At 43.3% G+C, this 19961-nt stretch overlaps 1 protein-coding gene across 3 annotated transcripts in view; it reads right to left on the minus strand.

Annotated features, from left to right (window-relative positions):
* The window catches only part of LOC147625068 (putative RNA-dependent RNA polymerase 5), a 143864-nt gene that overhangs the window by 45992 nt on the left and 77911 nt on the right, over window positions 1–19961 (minus strand). For all 3 annotated transcript variants that reach the window (XM_086818320.1, XM_086818319.1, XM_086818322.1), the window contains exon 8: window positions 12128–12205. In XM_086818320.1, the coding sequence (XP_086674446.1) occupies window positions 12128–12205 (78 nt within the window). The remainder of the gene's footprint in view (window positions 1–12127; window positions 12206–19961) is intronic.

Genomic DNA, 19961 nt, shown 5'->3' on the forward strand with positions numbered 1-19961 from the left:
TTCTATTGCTTTAACGCAGTATTCTTGTACAAGTACATTGAATGTGTAGCATGGCCCCATCCATGCACTACCGTTTCTTCCAAAAACTTTGAATGAAAACAAATCAATCAATTAGCTAGCTTGCAAGTAGCCCAACTACCACAAGCAACAAGGTTCCCAGCACCGCCCTCAAAGATTGCCCAACAATCCTTAAGCAATGGAAGCCCAGCTTCCAAAGCTCCAACTATCCAATAGCTGATTACCACCTTGGGCAAGTGCCCAGCACTTCCCAAGAGTCTCCCCGCTTGATTCTTCACATAAAACACAACAGCAGGTACAAGACGTGTTCTTCACTTCCAAGCTTCGATAATACCCTTCTCTTAAGGTTTCATGCCAAAAAGGGACACAAATCAGGTTCATCGGCAGTTTGGCAGCAATAGAGTGCTCCCAGGCATAGCAAATGTGTAGACAATTGGCTGGAATTGCTGTTTTTACAGCTATAATTCTGCCACACAGTTTTGGGTTGCATGAGGGCTGAAAACAGGTCGTACAGCAGTAGCAATGCTAGGAGAGGGCTGAAACAGGTCGCCTAGCCTAGGGAAGTGCCTGGAGAGGGCTTGAAGTGGGGCGCCCAGCTCTAGGCATCAAGTAGGCGTGAGCAAAATGGAATGAATGAGTTTCTCTCAGCTGGTAGGCGCTCTTTTATAGACTTGGGTGGGGTAGATAGCTTTACATGCTAGTGGATGAGATTACATGCAAAAAGGTGAGGTTGCTTAAGCTTGTATTGCTTGTATGGTTGCATGGGCTTGCATGTCACATGCATGCATGTAGGTAGGCTTGCATGTGACATGCATGCATGAGGGTAGCTTTGCATGTTGCATGCATGTAGATAACTTTGCATGTACCATGCATGCACGCAGGCAGCTTTGCATGTTGCAAACTTGCATGCATGCATGTAGATAACTTTTACATGTAGCATGCATGCATGTAGGTGGGCTTGCATGTGACATGCATGCATGTAAATAGTTTTGCATGTGGCATGCATGTATGTAGGTAACTTTGCGTCTTGCATGCATGCAAGTAACTTTGCGTGTTGCATGCATGCATGTAGGTAGCTTTGCATGTTGCATGCATGCATGTAGATAAGCATGCACATGCATGAGCAAAGAGTGGACAGTCCTGAAAGTAGGGAGTGAATAGCCCCCCCTCCTCTAATCTCCACAAGTTCTTCCGATGGCTCACATGCTTCATAGAAGAGGGCAACCAGCTCCATGAAGGGCCCCACACTTCAACAAGTCATGCCTCATTTTAATGAGTGAATGCCCCGCCTCATTATTAATGAATGTGAACACCTTTTGTCATAGTTCTTCATTGGCCTTCAAATCATAGTCACAAGGGACGCCCGTCTTGGGCCTTCGGGATGGGGGAATGTCATCCCAGCCTACCTTTCACACGGGGATGTGTCCCTCTGCAAGGAGGACGTCCCATGTGTCGTCCCTCACCAGGGGACTGTCATCCCCTATCAGGGAACGCCTTACATTTGTGGGACGGGGGTGTTTGGGGACGTGGAGCTCAGCCTTTACAACCCGCTGCCCAAGCTATATTCACGTAGACATGGTTTATTTTCTAGTATCTGCATTCTAGAGTCAGCAGACTATGCTTTAGCCTTGAGTCTCACCAGTACACTATTTTTGTAATATGAATCATGAATTGTGTCATTTTGTGTGCTTTCTTTCAGAGTACTCAAATGTAATATAAATATTTAACAATTGATGTGGATATATTTATGCATTTTTGTGTATCGTCCCACCCCCTGTTCCCGTTCCCTACATCTAGGAATTCCCCATCCCCAAACCCTTCCCCGTCCATGTTCCCATTCCCCGACCCATGTCACTATGCTTCAAATACCTATTTCTTCTGCACAAATCCATACACTAGGGATGAACAAATAACAGTTTGTACAGCACACTAGCCCATAGGTGCAATCCAAGTGTCCCTAGATCCATGGTCCCCACATGCAATGAAATCCAAGCATTGTCCAGGCACAGAAAACAGTACACACAAATTAAAATAAATCATGCACACAATGTACGCATCTTAATACATTTTTTGGAAGAAACCCCATCTATTCACATGTACTTGAAATCCTTACAGACTATGGCATTCGGCTCTCCAAGGTCCATCAAACGCCAATAGCCACTATGCACCTTTGTGGCCAGGGTCTCCAAGATGCAACTGGCACTCTCTAGGGAAGCTAAGACATGCCATGGTTGCATGCGGTGTCGTACGCCCATGTCCATGCATGTAAAAAGATTAGTGATATAATCAAGAAAAATTAGGAGGTAGTTACAACATGACTGGCATCAATCCCTTGCATAACAGCCATGGACGCCAGTCCAATGTATACACACAATGAGAAACCAAGGGTGGACCAGTTGGTGGCCAAATGGTGACACAAAATGTATCCAATACATGCTACACATGAATAGTTCTTATGATCCCATGCTACACATGACTAATCCTTCTGATCCCATAGGGTCATCTTGGTTGGACAATCGTTGCCACAATCCGGAATTGCAATAGTTTTGAAAGGATTTGCAAACATTCAACGAGCATGGGATGCCACTGTGCTGAATTTTCGTTTGAAAATCCTAAGCCATGTTCTCTTTGATCCCGTAACAACATTATCATAGAAAGTAGTAATTCTATTTTTCCCTGGTAAAATGCATGTTGTAGAGCAGATGTTGGTCAATGGATAAAAGCCATGCTTGTGGGATGCTTCATAGAAGGGGTTTACTCTGCAGCGCGAGGTGTTTATGAACTGATTCTCACTGAATCCAAGTACAAACAAATGCTATTGGAAAAGTCACCTTTCTTCCTTAGACAGCAAATGGTGCATGTTTACCCTTGGTCGGCCACCGAAGAATATCGGAATTTTATAAAGCATAGAGGTAGAGGTGGTGGAACTCCCAATGTATATTTTTCCTTGCATTGCCTTTTTTGGTTCAATCACTAGGTAAGTTTGTATACTCTCCTAGATCTTCTGGCAACGTAAATAGATTATGTATCCTTTGGGACACAGACAAACAAACCACTCATAGGGTAGCAATGGATGTCCAAATGCAAGGAATCCCGACACAGGAAGTTTTTTTTAAGCTTAAATGGAAAAATTTTGTGGATTCATGTTTCACTTGTAAACAATTTGGACACATGCAATCTGAATGTCCATCGCTTCTATTGAAGCCGCCTATTGCAAGCATGCCCTCTCCACAAGCTCCTCCTACGACTTCAGTGCAAACTCAAAAGGGGAAGAGTTATAGCATGTGGGCTTGGATAAAGGGAAAGCAAAAGTTGCCACAACAAGCTCTCATGTTGTTATATGCACATTATGTGTGCATATACTAGGAGGCTAACCCACATTAGGCTTGTGAGCATGGGAGCATGGGAACAAGCTCTACTGGAGCATGGGTTAGGACTAACCTGAAGGGTTAAGGTTAGGGTCAAGCATCCAAGGGTCACACATGGAAAATGGAGAGTCAAGAGTCACTTGAGGGCCCTCCTATATAATAGGGAGATGGGGCACACTCAAGGGAGGCTTGGAGACTTGGAAGCTTAGGCTATGGTCTCTGGTAGAGGATCATATCTACTCACCTACCATTTCACACTATAGCTACATGCTATTGGATTGGAGTTATACCTCTTGATGATACGGGACATATCAAGGTAAAGGTATGATGTATTTCATTTTAATTCATGTGTGCATCGCTTGCGCTCGGAGGTGGTCAGGTGGATACGTTTATGCCTGATTTATGCATGTTTATGCGTAACAATTATCTAGAGAGATCTTGAGGTTTTAACAATGGTATCAAAGCAATCTCTGGTTAATTGTTGTTAATTTTTATTTTTTATTGTAATTTTTGACATTTTTGAAGTAAATTTTAAAATTTACTAAATAAAAATGTTATTTTGTTGATTTGTGTTTATGATTTACACGTGGAACGTCGATATGGCGATTGGAACGCGTGTTACTACTATTCAATGGACGAATCGATGTTGCGAGAGAATTCCATGAGTTTAATGCTATTTTTGTGGTTTAAAAAAAGCATTAATGAAAATTTTCACGAAAATACCACATATTTTATTGTGGATATTTTTGGTAGAATGGATTTCCTAAATTTCTAGAATTTTTGGAAATTTTTTCCTATTTTCTTAGAAATTTTTTGAGCATTTTTATGGTTAAAAATGTATTTTTTATACATTTTTGCGAGTTTTTCCGCAGGTATGCGATCAAATTTTTGCCGCTGAAATGCAGTAGGGAGCAGCATGTTGATGCATTGAATGCTCTCCCCTGTGCGTGGGACCCTCTTCGCCTCTCAATTCTAATTTTTCCTTCTTTTTTTTATCCCACCGTCTGAACTGCTCTTAAAAATAATTCTTTTTAATTAAACATTAATCATAATTAATATTTAATTATAATTAAGTAAAATTTTAATTAAAGCTTAATCCTCCTCTCTGTTAACAGAGAACGAGGGGGTCGAGACTAAGAGAAGGAATGGAAAAGAAGGAGAGAACAAAGGGGTGAGGAAATAGGACTCTCCTTTCTCTACCTTCAATCGCAAACGCGCGCAGGAGAAGGAGGGTTCGTTGCAAGCGGACAGAAAAAAAACGCCACCTCTCCCTAAAAAATTCAATTTATAAGCTTAAAAAATCTTATTAAGGTTTTTTTTTATGAGTTTTCTTTAATGAGTTTTTTTTATTTACAAAAAAGCTTTTGAAATTTTTTCAAAAATCAAGCCCAAAGAAAAAGCCTAAAGAAAGGGGGGAGAAAATTTGAAATCTGAGAAAAGGAAATTCTATGAAAATTTCTGGAAATTTTTTCTTGGTGCCTTTTGGCTTTTCATCTTCCGGAAAACCTTTTGGCTCTCCGAATTTCGGAAAATCTTTTGACCTTTTGGATTCCGGAAACTTGACCTTTCACATTCCGATTTTTTTCTTATCTTTTCACTTTCTCGAAATCGTTGGCTTTGCATATTCCGAGAAAACCATTGGGATTCCGAAATTTTTTGACCATTTGTATTCTAAATGCGTTCGGGGTAAATTAAAAATTTCAAAAAAAATCTTGAAAATTAGTGAAATTAGACAAAGGTTATTTTAAATTTCTGGAAAATGTGGGGTTGGTGCTTGGCGTGTGGTGTGTCCATTCGGGTGCCCGTGACCATTCAAATTCCTTTAAAAATATATTTTTTGACCCAAAAAATTAAGAAATCCATTAAAATTATAAATTTTCATTGGATTTGAGAATTGTCGGGCGGAATTGAAAATTTCATGAACGATGGGATTCTCATGAAAATTTAGGAATATTCTAGAAATTATTTTTACAAATCCTAAAAATTGATATTTTTTAAAATATCAATGGTATTTTAACAAAATTAATTGCAAAAAAATTTTTGAAAAAATATAGGTTTGGAATGCCATAAGATAGGTTTAGTGGAATTCAAAATTATCGTATTGAGGCTCTATAAAATTAGAAAAATTTAGAAAAAATCATGATAATTCTTTTTCTCGAGAATTTATTATTTTCGAGGATTATTTAATATTGAAGTAGATTTTCTTGTGCTGACATTAGATAGATGCGGGTTATTCGCATATTATTGATATGATTATAGCTCGTATTAATAGTTATTTTTCTTTGGATTAATTCTAAACGATGTTTGCATGATTTTTTACTATTGTTTAGTCATTCTTTTTGGACATGTTCCTTAATTTCTTCAACAATGGCTATAATTTGCGTTCAAAGTGTGTTTCACCTTTGGCACTTTTCCATGATAATTTATTTTACACTTTTTTAAGTGTGGTCTATGCTTAATTTGTTAAGCCTAAGACATATTCTATCATGGGTTAGTTGATCTGTTTATTTTAGTGGATTTTATTGGATGTTTTCCAACTTTTATATGGACTCATCAGGTTCTGCCTAGATCACTTGTATCTAAGGGTTGTTTAATGAGTATTACACACATGTGTTTCACTTGCTTACTTTGGAGTTTTGTTTGAACGACACTACGTTCATATATTCCGGATTGATGAGTTGGCCAACCACCAATTTTAAATGCTTCTTTTGGCATGATTAATGATCATTAGATGACATGCATTGATTTTTATGATCAACTATGGTTTTCATGGATTTAAGGAGCTTCTATGCTTTTATCCATGGTTTTATAAGGATCTTTTGATCTTTTGGATAATATCATGTGCTTTGAAGATAGCATTTGCCTTCATTTTTTGCACTTCATTTTGAAGTATATTGCTTTTACTTTTGTACATATTCCAACTCGGATACCTAGTTGCTTATGTATCTAGGTGAGTTATTTTTCTACCCTAACTTTATTGTGTTTTGGGTAGTTATCATTAGAAAGGTACCAATAATTCAAAATTCTTTTCTAATGATATACTCGATAAGGGTTATTCCTTGATGTGGTCTCAGGAATATAGAGACAGGTTTTAGTATGTGAAAGTCTGGGATAAGGTCATCTTATTCCTTTTATACAAGATTTTATTTATATTTCCTAGACGGCATACTAGGGAGTTTCAAATTGGTAAGGTATGTATGGGTGGTATCATGGTGGTATGGGATGCTAGTGATCCCTCACATATATCTTATGGGATAATTTGGGCTCAAGATTGTTGCTTTGCTTACATCACTTAGCATGTTGAAGTCAACATTCAAAGACAATCTCATTTTCTGAATTCATTTACAGTTGTTGTGTGGACATTCTTTAGATAAACTTCTTTTATCTATAGCCTGCATGTATTGATGAGTGTAATCTCGTTGGCATTTTCACTTGTTGAAATCTCTTTCTTTAGAGTTCAACGAGTTTATCTTGTTGTGTTCGGATTAAGGAAATTTGGATTTTTCCTTTGTTGGCATTTTTTTCTCTAGTTCCATACTTCAGGAGATTTATAGTCAACCTGATGGTTTACGGATGGACATATGTGACTCATCGAGACGTTGATGACTCTCTATGTTGATATGGGTAACTCGGGACACCGATAATTCCATGTGCAGATGTGGTTACGTCGAGGCGCCGATGAATCCCTGGTTCCTACAGTTATAATGCTATGTTTTCCTACTTTATTCCGAATGGTTTGCAACGAGGAAATTACTTTGAGTGTGAATTCCTTTGATCATCCGCAGTCTAATGGGCAAACAGAGCATATGAATCAGATTGTAGAGGATATGCTTCGTGCATATGTCTCTGGAAAAGCATCAAATTGGAAAAAATATCTTCCAATGATGGAATTTGCCTATAATAGTTTTAAACATACGGCTATTGGTTTTAGTCCGTTCATGCTTATGTATGGGTATCAACCCAGGACACCTATTGATGTCAGTCTTAAGGACATCAAGCTTGATGCATCGAGGGATTTCTTGCGTGATATGCAAGAAATGCTGACCGAAGCTCGAGATTCTATCAGGAGTGCTCAAGATAGGGCACGGTTTTATGCTGATAGGAGATGCTCATCTCGGTCTTTTGAACCAGGAGCATTGGTTTATTTTAATGTTCCTAAAGATTCCAAGACTTTGTCAATAGAAAAATGCTCGAATTTATCTCCTAGATATTGTGGTCCATTTCGATTTATACATGGATTGCCACGGTTGCGTATGAACTTAAACTACCTCCACATGTTAGAGTTCATCCAGTCTTTCATATCAATAGAAGGGAAACTGGGAGGTGAGGATAACACAGTTACTCCTCAAGAACTCGTTGAAGTCGAAGAATTATCCTATGTTCCACATGAACCTGATAAGGTACTTGAATTCAGGGAAAGGAAACTTTCTAGTTGACTAATCAGCTAAGGTTAAAATTAGGTGGAAAGATAGGGAAATAGAGGTTTCGACTTGGGAGTCGATTGAGATTGTTCAGCGTAGTTCTCCTTCTTTCCATTGCAAGAGTGCAATGTTTTGAGAGAGGGGAGGTATGTTATATGCACATTATGTGTAAATATACTAGGAGGCTAACCCACATTAGGCTTGTGTGTGCATATGGTTGTCAAAGGGTTTGATCCACTTGATTCCCAAGGAGAGTGGTGACAAATTGGAGATCCGACAGTGGAGACCCATCACCCTCCTAGGGATGTGGCTGCTGCTGCATCGGTCTCTGGGCGTGCTGCTGTGGCTGTCTCCCTCTACGGCGCCCCTGTCCAGGCTGCCACTCCGAGGTCTCTGTGGGCTGAGCAGGTGTCCCGGAGGCTGCCTACCGAGCCGCATCTGTGGGCGGGCCATCGGGGGCCTGCTGCTGAGGTGAAGGTCGGAGGGCAGGCCTTGGCCATGTGGCCGACCTGCCTGCAAATAAAACACTGGTTCCGGAGCCCTGAAAACTCCACTCTCTGATCAATCCATCCCCCCCCTATCCTAGGTAGCTGAATGACCTTCGGAAGGGAGGAGATGTCAGGAACCAAAACTCTGACCGAAGGTAGCCCAACTGCTCTAGCCACCACTGAAGCTACTGTGGGGCCAGTCTCAAGCACCGAGCCCACCAATGCTCCTAGCCTAGAAAGGAGCGGAAGGTACTCGCGGCGGAGTCCAGGGAAGCAAACTGTGACATGGAAGAGGCACTCTCCCTGCTCGGCCGCTGCTGGGTCGAAGCCATGCTGCCAAGGTCTGAAGAATGCCCGAGCGCCCCTGATGTCAAGGGGACTCATGGCTAGGACCTGGGCCACGCTCTGGGCTATCTCGAACTCAATCTGGTAGTGTCCACAGCCCAGTAACTCAACGTCCAGGATCTTGCCCACATCTGCAAGAAGGCGGCGGGCCAAGAGAAGATCCCGGATCTCCCCTCTGCTGGGGCGAGTGCCGACTATACAACAGATGGTGGAATGTGCCTGGAGACGGTCCACCTCTGCGGCGAGGCTCGCTTCCTCTTCTGGCGAAAGAGAAAGCCTGATGGGGCTATCCTCAGGGGCGAGCGAGGGGGCTGCGGAAGAGTCCCTCTGAGGTGGGGCGGGAGGAGCCTCCATCAGTGTCTGAAGCTAGGTCAAAGGCGAAGCGAATGCGGAGAGTCCTGCAAGAACCGAGCTGCACAAAAGGTGGAGGAGGAAAGGCGGAAGACAGAGAAAAAACAGAGGGGGCGGAAAAACACAAAGAGGGGAAGGGGCGTAAGGCGGCGGCGAAAAAGAGGGGGGGGGGTGGAGGCAACACGAAAGGGGGTGGGGGGGAGAGAGGGCGGAGGCAGGCGGAGGGGGTGGGTTGCTGAAGAAGGGGAGAAACACGGGGGCGCGAAGGAGAAGGAGCAGGGGGCGGGAGGCGCTACAGAGCTGGGGCGGGGAGCGCAAGAAGACCAGGCGCAGGGGGGGGGGGGGGGGGGGGGGGCAAATGCGAGGGCGGCGATAATAGGGCAGGCAGGGGGGACTGTCGCGAGGGCGGGGAGGGGGGAGTGCATGCAGGCTGCAGCGCGAGCAGGGGGGGGGGAGCGGAAGCTTCAGCAAGCTCATGTACTTGCCATTTTTTTAACTTTCTATAATTATTTAAGTCAAGCTGACACTTGGCATAACATATCTGATCCCTTTCCTAAGGAGATAAGAAAAGAACATGGCTAACTTCTTCAAGAGTTTGCAATTGATTTTTTAGCTGCTGAATTTTCTCTCTCCTCAGTTGTATACCATTTACCACAATGCAACCATGTCTCTGAAATACTAATAAGTCAAATCATTGTTGTTAATCAGCAATAATCTCTTTGATAATGATTGTAAATCATCTACTGGCATGCCAAAGTACAAACTCAGCCATATAGGAGCATGATCAAAGAGCTGCAAAGAGTAATCCACCCACATTCTACATGTAGGAAGATCAATCCGGGCTGCATCAACAACAAATACCATCTATCAAACCTTGCCCTGTAGTTGTATAAGCATTATGATGAAAGGTGTACCCCTTCTTGTCGGGGCAAGTTGCCAACCAAGTATCAAGTGCATCCATGTGATTTATTGCATTGAGCCAAGCAATTCTCTCAGCTGCAATCGTGTGTGAATTGCCACGAGTATTATCATCTCTTGCCGGTGAGTTATTAAACAGTTGACCAATGCACCAATCCCTTATGAAACACCCAGCACAACGAGACAAACCAAGCAATCGCCAAGCAACTTGGTTAGCCACCAAGGCTCTAGATGCCAAATCAAGCTTCCTACTACTCCAATGCTGAAATTTGCTTTTAATGCTCATGGCACAAGGGCGAACAGTTGTGCAGGCAAGATGTCAATGCCAACCTAACAGCTAAGATATCTGGTAGTGCACCCTCTCTCAATCCAAGTAAACCCCACATCCAAACCCCAATCTATTTGCGAAGAGTCACTAATCCAAAATCTTGTTGATTTGTGCCAATTAATGGAGGCACCTACTGCCAGACAAAAAACCTCCAAAGCAGTGCAGAACGCACAAAGCCAAGCCTCCGAAGCCTCCAAAAACATCGCAATATCATTTGCTAACTCAGAGTCCCAGTAACTCCTCTGTGTGAAGAGGCAGCCTGAGGCCCAAGCCCCCTGGGGTAACTCTAAGAAACCTACTTATAGCCTCCGCTACTAAACGGTAGAGTAGTGGAGCTAAGGGGCATCCTTGCCTCACAGAGTAGGAGATCTGAAAGTGCTCACCATGCCCGCCGCACGCTAAAACTGTGCTACGGGCCTCCCTATACATACATGAGAGATGTTATCAAAGATACTCCTTCCTTGGAGGAAACCATTTTGTGTATCATGAATAACTCTCTAAAGAACAAGCTGAAGCCTCATGCTAACTGCCTTCACTAAGATTTTGTAAGCCAAGCAAAGTAATGGGCCTCCACTATCTAATATTGGTCTTATCCCTAATTTTCAGGACAAGGTGGATAAGACCCTCCACTACATTTCCTACAAAGCAGTAGTAACATCATCACCAATGTAATCCCAAAACTGCAAGAAGGAAGGAGAGAGGCCACTAGCCCCTGGGCATTTGCCTTTCGAGAGGGCATGCAAAGCATGTCTCAGCTCATCCTTCAAAAAAGGGGCATCCAAAGAGGCACACATATCATTTGTAATAAGCTTGGGCATGCTATCCCAAACTAGCTTTTGTGCAGCATCTCTGTCCAAAGAGTGGACCTCTGCGGAGAGAGCAAGGTCTGATAAAAATATGAGGCAATACTCCTCACCTTATTTGGGTCAGTATGAAATTCTCCCTGAGAATCCTGCTGCCTGCAAGCAGCTCAAACTGTCCCTATTGTGCATAGGTCCATGTGCTGAGAAAAATGGTTTGTTGCATCTGCCACACACACTTGCACACACATGGATTTATGTATATGTTTCATGAGATTGCTCCTACTGCTGCTTGAAATGGAATTCCTTTTTGAGTCTTGTTTTCTTAAAGTCTCAAGATCCTTTTCCCTTAGTTGCATAGTTGTCAAGACTTGGCATTGGGAATGTCCCAAGCCTCTCACTGCAACTTTCTTAAAGATTCTGTTGGTTGGCAATTTGGGGAAGGCCACATTGGTTAGAATGCTGCATCGCAGTATGCTTGTCCTTACAATAATAATGTTCAGTCTAGTGGTCAATGAAGGGGCGTGGTTCAACACAGCTACACCATTGCTATGGTGGAGTGCCTTCAACCAGCAATTTTTTGCATTATAAATTGGCACAACAATCAACTCTCATGCCTATGCGCATGTCTATGGAATGTGATTGGCCCTATGACATGGCAGTGGGATCCATTTTTTATTTGATTTTACCCATTTTCAGAACTTTTTGGAGGTTTCTGTTTTTGTTTTGTTGGGACGCTTTGACAACTATGCCTGGTTTTGATGAGTTCTTTGCCTTGTGGCCATCATACATTTTTCCTTTTAATTGAAAAATCAAGAGTTTTGCCACCAATTTTCAGCAAGTGCAAGATTAGCGAGCACGTAGACAGAAGCATGGGCAGGATATGCAGATTAAAAAGGAGGACGTGAAGTTTTAAGCTACAATGAATACAATCAGCAAATTGTAAAGCTTTATGCAATACACTTCCAAATTACTGCTACCAAAATATGCCATAATATAAACTACAATACAAGATAGTAGCCTTCATTATCTAGATAAGTGAATTAACTTTACACAAATGTTTTACAAGAAGAGAGGTTCAAGAAGCAACCTTCAAATTCACCAAGAGTGTACCCTTTGCAACCATCCCTTTGTAAAATAAGCGGACTTGCAGAAGTAAAGGAAGCTCCTGCAATCAACAGCTTGATTTAGAGAGGAACACAATAACGTGTTTGAAATCAATATTAGCCCTTGAGGAAACATAGCAGTCTACAAGGACTTACAGGACAAGGGGAGGTTCAGAAGAGCGTATCTTTCTTTCTTTCTTTCTTGTTGGTGGGGGGGGGGGGGGGGGGGGGGAGAGAGAAGCAAGGATTGGGTGGGTTTGGCAAATGAGAATCAAAGCACATGATGAGTAGTTGGACTGATAAAAGATGCATGAGGCATCATACATGGACGTCTATAATTACATATTTGATATATCTTTGCAATTTTTAAAAAGCTACAAAAGGCATCACCAAAATCCTGCAAGAAAACATTAAAAACCAGAATACTGAAATCAATCGACTCTCTCACCAAATATGCAGGCGTATCATCCATTGCACACACATGGCAGGTGTATGCGCGTGCTCGTGCACGTGTTGAGAGAAAGGGATAGAACCCTGTATCCCTACCACTCAGAGACAGAAAACAGTGACGGGAAACAAGGAAGCAGATACTTAAATGAAAAAAGAATAAAAATGGCATTTCAAAGGGGCTCAATGGGGAATGTTGCGTAAACAAGGATGGCATAACAAGGGGAATGGGAGAAGAAGAGAGAAAAATGGAAAGGAAAAGTGAAGGAAGAAAGTGCAAGAGGAAGGGAAACAAGAAAAGAGGAAAGAAGATGGAAAGGGAGATACAAGCCTAGAAACAAGCTACTCGACCTACACTAAGCTTAAAATATAGTCTGCAAAGGGGAAATAGCAAGTGTTGGGGAAATGGCTGAAGCACCAGAGGGAAATGGCCAAAACAGAGGAAATGTGCCATCTCGGAGACTGAAAGATGCAAAGGTTGAAATGCCTTTCAAATAGACAGCCTCTAGTTTTTTGGCCTAGAGGCCTCCTATTTTGCTTCCCATGAATCACAACAGGCAAAAACTGTCTCATATACTCCCATAAAAATCTCAGAAGGCTCTAGCCGCATGCGTTATCAGCAATTGCATGAGACTCCTCATTTAGCACAGCTCTTATGCAGTCCCCACAAGCATGACAATCCATACTCAATGGCGGATGAAAATCCGATATGATCAACACCATTAGAGGGATGAGAGCTTCCTTTTCCCTCAAAAGCTTGGTTCCTAGTGGCAGTCTACTTAAAAAGCACATTCTTAGCCTTAGCTAGGATTTTATGAGTGTGCTTTTTAAGTAGACTGTGTTATGAGAAATGGGGAAGAGACAAGACAAAACTGAAACTGAAATGAGAGCATAACTAGAAGGAAACACAAACCATAGACATACCTTGAGATGAGTGTAGACAAGACACAAGATTGATTTATTATTGATGTGACACCTACAATATATAGGTGAGAAGTACAAGATAGAGTAGACTCACTTATGGGATAAATGTAGAGGTGCCACATGGCACTAGACTAGACTAGAAGAAGTACACCTAGTGTGCACTTATCTCCAACACCCTCCTTAAGTGGACACTAGGAGGAAGACAAAAAGACAAGACTATGACATGACAAAAGATAAGACCAAGACAGAGAGACTAGACAAGGATTGAGAGACAAGCTAGAAGACAAGATGGACAAGACTAGAAGACAGACATAAAGACTGATAGACTGTGAAATAAGACATGAGAGACAAAAGATCCTGAGACACCCCTCCTCAAGTGATATCCTCATATGGGTCCACGAGGGTAGGGACAAGAGTGGATCATAGACAGACAGAGAGAGAGAGAATCAGCCAGTAGAGTGGTCCCACAGAGAGAGAGACTGACAAATAGAAGATAAATGGGGACATAGACAAAATGCCAAGAGAATGTGGGTAGCTAATCCACAAAAGAGAGGCATATAGACTGATAGACAGAGTGTCAAAGACATGTGACAGGATAGACACACAGGATAGACACATAGACAGAGAGACTGACTGATTGTAGATAGACAGAGTGATACCTTGATAGATAATCCCTCCTCAAGGGCAATCCTCCTGCTAGAGTGAGTAATGCAGGGGTGCCTCTTGGATAGGGACAAAGATAAGTCCATGTAGACAAATAGACATGATATTACCCCATGATCTACATCATTGGTGATCAATGGTGGTAGATAGCATGAAAAACATAGATAATTATGAGAGAGATGGGAAGGTCTTACCAGATTTGGCAGTGTCTAATCCCGTACAAGATAGAGAAGTAAATAAAATTCAGAACTGAGATTTTTATTTTTCAAGAGATAGAGAGTAGACTGAAAATAGAACACAACATACACTTGATTTCTACTTTAAATTTGCTGCTGCAGGTCTGGCTGGTCCAATGGACAGCTAACCCACATGTGAAGATGAAGAGGAAACGGGAAATAACAAAGGGGGAAATGCCCTTTGCACAGATGTTGCAAATCAGGTCCAAGATCAGCATTGGAGTTTGCCTTCACAAAAGGAGATGTCGAGCTGATGTCGAGAAGACCAGAGATCCAAAAATGACGAGTTGTTGCATGAGTTGAATGTCTAGGAGGTCCACGACTTGAGAAGACATGTTGATGAAGAAGAGAGTGTGGGGGTAGCTGCTGCATGTGCAATACTAGAAGACAGGCCGGTAAGCTCAAGTAGAGAGGCGGCAGCAAGAAGGAGAAGACGTGCAGTTGTTGGCACAGATCTGGAGTTGCACGGTGGAGCAGAATCAACAGGCCGAGCAGAGACAAACGGGGCAGGTTGGTATGGCAGGCAGAAAAAAACGCAGCTATGGCTGCAGCAGACATTCGTGTATTTGGAGGTCGATGAGTTGAGGTTAAGATATCACAAAGCAAAGAAGCAAACTTGCTGCCACATGTTGTTGGACCAAGCGAGCAGACATAGAAGATTAGAAACTGCGTAAATTTTGACTTGTATGTATCATGTTTGGCACGGGCAAGAAAGCTCGCAAGATAAGCTGCAGCAAACTGTGGATAGGCTGAGGGGAGAAGCGGGCAGATCCAGCAGAAGATGGCGCAGAGAATGGTGCTGCTGACTGATATGACGGGCTGCAGAAGTAACATGCTGGCACGCTGCTCTGATACCATGTTATGAAAAATGGGGAAGAGACAAGACAAAACTGAAACTGAAATGAGAGCATAACTAGAAGGAAACACAAACCATAGACATACCTTGAGATGAGTGTAGACAAGACACAAGATTGATTTATTATTGATGTGACACCTACAATATATAGGTGAGAAGTACAAGATAGAGTAGACTCACTTATGGGATAAATGTAGAGGTGCCACATGGCACTAGACTAGACTAGAAGAAGTACTAGTGTGCACTTATCTCCAACAGACTGCCACTAGGAACCAAGCTTTTGAGTAAAAAGGAAGCTCTCAGCGCTGGACTCGTGTTGAGGCTCAAACCGGTCCTCCAAAGGATCATTCATGACACACAGAATGGTTTTTTCCAAGGAAGGAGTATTTTTTATAACATTTTTTCATTTTGGGCAGCTGTTGAGTGAGCTAAAGCTAGCCACCAACCCCTTGCCATCCTTCTTTTGGATTTTGCAAAAGCATACGACAGAGTTGATTGGGATTTTTTTGGAAGGCACAATGGCACATATGGGATTCTCCTAGGATTGGATCACAGGGGTCTCTTGCCTTTATAGGGAGGCCCATAGCATGGTTTTGGGCTGTGGGGGACGGGGTGACCGCTTTCAGATTTCTCGCTCAGTGCGGCCGGGTTCTCCCCTTGCTCCCCTACTTTTTCTCATTGTGGCAGAGGCCATGCCAAAATTTCTTCGGGCCACCCCAGGTGTCACGTGTCTTAGATTGCCTTTATGCACAGAGGATGAACTTGTGGATACAAAATTAGCAAGTGACACTGCGATGTTTCTGGAGGCCTCACATGCTTGTCTTTGTGCTTTTCAGACAGCCCTGGATATGTTTTGTTTGGCTGCAGGTGCCAACATTAATTGGCACAAGTCTGTCGGATTTTGTGTCAGTGACTCCCCACAGATAGATTGGGGCTTAGATGTGGGATTTACTTGGATTGAGAGAGGATGTACTGCCAGGTACCTTGGTTGTCAAGTTGGCATTGACATTTCCCCAGCACAGGAGTTTGCACCTGTACTCATGAGCATTAAGAGCAAACTTCAGCATTGAAGCAACAGGAAGCTTGATCTGGCATCCAAAGTGTTGGTGGTTAACCAAGTGCTGCTGGCCACGGCCTGGTTCATCACCTCGTGTTGGGTTTTTCATAGAGGATGCATTGGCCAACTTCGCTGCCTCATTAGGAACTTTTTGTGGTCAAGGTTGGATGGCACTGCACACATCCCGGCTAGGGTTGCCTAGGAAACCATTATCAGACCTAAGCGTGAGGGGGGATTGAATATCACTAACCCAAGGTGCAGTGTAAGGCATTGCTTTGCAAGTTGATAGTCCGTTTCTTCGTGGCATTGAGCCTCGGAAGGACTTTCTCATGCAACAGGTTGTGAGATGCACTCCAATCAAGGGTGGCGACAGGCTCTACAGCTCACGGTTCATCTTTTCTGAGGCAGATCACCACCCCCCCTCCTCCCCTTTGGCTAGGTCCCTTTTTCAGGCCTGGGAGTGCATGAGAAGTTTTCTAGTTCATATACCTCCTCGGTCAGTTGAGGAGGCTTACAGACAGCCCATTTTGTGGAATGATTTGATCGTGGATGAGCATGATAGATCTCTTAGCGCTGCCACACATATTCATTGGGCTGCTTGAGAGATGTTTTTTTCCTTCTGTCCGGAGTGGAAGAGGTTTAAAAGCCTCACGGAGGACCAGAGGGTTGGCCTTACTCAACACTTGAGGGGAGCTAGTCTGAGGATTATGCAAATTGATGCAACCATACCCAACCATTGGGTTACAGGGGCTTTTCTGGATGGATCTCCTCACTTGTGGTTTGGGGCTTTTTAGGGACTAGGGTTCCTCTGCAGATTATGGGTCTCCCCTCGCCAAGGAAGGGTAAGCTTAGGTATAAGGGGGACGACAAGAGTCATGTCATTTTGATCAAGCAAGGAGTTGCTCAGCGGGGTTGCCTTCAGGATTTGCCAGATTCAAGATACACCCCGCTGGCACAAAGATTGGACAGTGCATGGGAGATTATTGCTAGTCTTACAACCTAGCACATCTGGAAGGCTAGATGCACTGAGGCCATAGAGGGCACTATTGTCTTGGACACACAGTGCCTTTGTAGGATTTGGAGTGATATTATCCATATCCTTATGGCAACCTGGGCAAGAATCCAAGGATCTTCGAGAGCCGTAGAGAGAAAGCGTAGCCAATTTATGAGAGAGTGGGATCATGGTCTATTCTTCATTTCCACTCATATGAGACCTTGTTGGCAACACAAGGCACCCGATTGGTTGAGATCTCCACCTAGTCAGGTTTGAAACCTCCCTTTTGTATATTTTTTCATACTTAATAGAAGTCTCTTCTCCCGGGGGGGGGGGGGGGGGGGGGGGGGGGGGGGGGGGGGGGGGGGGGGAAGCACATTCTTCTCGGTTGGATATGCCAAGGATAGGCAATATGACAAAATGCTTAATAAATTATAAATCTCCAATAGTATGAGCACAACCCAAGAAAACTACCGACCTCATGAATCAAGCACAATTCAAGTCAATCATGTGTTGCCTTAGGCTTTGTGGGATCCATGTGTATTCCAACTTTAGACACAATCTGTCCCAAAAAATGCTCTCTCCATTAGAAAGAACGCTCCAACATCTTAGTGTGTTATTGTAATTTGTGTGTGAACGGGGGGGGGGGGGGGGGGGGGGGTGGGGAAGCACATTCTTCTCGGTTGGATATGCCAAGGATAGGCAATATGACAAAATGCTTAATAAATTATAAATCTCCAATAGTATGAGCACAACCCAAGAAAACTACCGACCTCATGAATCAAGCACAATTCAAGTCAATCATGTGTTGCCTTAGGCTTTGTGGGATCCATGTGTATTCCAACTTTAGACACAATCTGTCCCAAAAAATGCTCTCTCCATTAGAAAGAACGCTCCAACATCTTAGTGTGTTATTGTAATTTGTGTGTGAACCCACCATGTGTGTGTGGAGCTGGTGGCCTGCTGTGGACAAATATTCATGCACAAAAACCCATAAATGCTGTGCTGAATACTATGCATTGTCCATACTGCTGCGTACTGCCTGGGCACTTGGCCGCCTACTGCTTTGGCACCCCTGCTGGCTGCCGATAGAGAAAACAGGCGAGGCACCGGCTGGAAAGACTGTAGCAACTCAGCCATAGCATGCCATATAGGCTGGTGATGCATCCCCAGATGAAACCGTGACCGGGCCTATGGAAAAGAGAGTGTGCAGCCATTGTCATCCAGTACATCATCCACCAAAGAAATGCCCAAGCGATGCAGAAAATAAGCCTTCCGAGGCTGAAAAAGTGCCAAAGGGGAATCAAAGACCCGACTCCAGTGTACACTCTACTGACGAAACGAGTTGCCCGGATCTAGAGGGCAACCAGACCAAGATAAATGTGCCAAAAGCTTCTACCAATCGAAAATCAAACGGGTAGAAAAAGGACAGCTAAGAATGCGACCTTGAAAATGCCCGAAAATAACAATATTCACATCATTATGGCTTACCTGGGCAAGAATCCAAGGATCTTCGAGGGCTGCGGAGAGGAAGCGCGGCCAGTTTATGAGAGAGTGGGACATTGGTATCTTTTTCACATCCTCTCATTCGAGACCCTATTGGCACCATAGGGCTCCTGATTGGTTGAAATCTCCACCTTGCTTGGTGTGAATCTCCATTTTGTAAAATTTTTCATACTTAATATAAGTCTCCTTTCTATTTAAAAAAAATGCCCGAAAATAACATCCAGGATAGTTGGTGTCCAGTGCCCAAATGCTATTGTCCTGAGAGAGGCAAACAAGTGAGAAAGCATGAGTGTCTAGGGCTGACATTGTTCCAAGAAAGTAGGCAAGAGCATGGCCTTGCGAGCAAGCACATGAACATGTATGTTGAGGATGTTCAAGCCCCCATGTCTCTTTGGCGTGCAAACATAACTACATTTGAGAAGACGCACCACCTTACAGTCAATTTTGGTACACCACAGACATTCTATCGCTCTGACCGCTGAATGTCCAAAGAGGACCAAGGAATGAGCGGCAAATGAAATTGCACACAAGCCATAATCATGGACTGGACAAGACGAACATGAAGCGGGCAAGTGGAAAATTTCCAGTAGTCCAGCTTATGGTAAAGCTTTTGAAGCACCCACTGTCCCTCCTGTGCCAAGGGAATGTGCCAACCAATCGGGTACCCCAAATGCCACACCACATGATCAAGAGGGAGCAAGAGGCCCAGTCACAAGAAACAATGCCAGTCATGCTCATGCAAAGGCAGGAGTTTTGATTTTGCAAAGTTAACTTTTAACCCCGCCGCCATAGTCACAAGGGACGGGGGACGGTGACGGGGGGCGGGACGGGGGACGGCCATAAGTAGGGAACGGGGACGGGGGAGGGAACGTCAAAAAATACTTTTTTTTTTAAATTTTTCTACTGTACACTTATTCTACTTTGGAAGTACATCAAAATGAGCACAAATTTACACTAAAATGGTAAGCTTTTGAGTCATATTAATAATTAAGTAGATACAAAATGAGTCATGACTCAAGAGTCAAGAGGCAAAATACATGGACGGACTCAAATGAGTCAATGACAAAAAAGTGCTGAAGACTAGAGGCTAGAGGCTAGAGGCTAGAGCTAAGAAGTAAGGCCCATGAATCATGAT

This window comes from Cibotium barometz, chromosome 24, assembly GCF_041138505.1.
Source record: "Cibotium barometz isolate CiBa-2024 chromosome 24, ASM4113850v1, whole genome shotgun sequence".
NCBI lineage: Eukaryota > Viridiplantae > Streptophyta > Polypodiopsida > Cyatheales > Cibotiaceae > Cibotium > Cibotium barometz.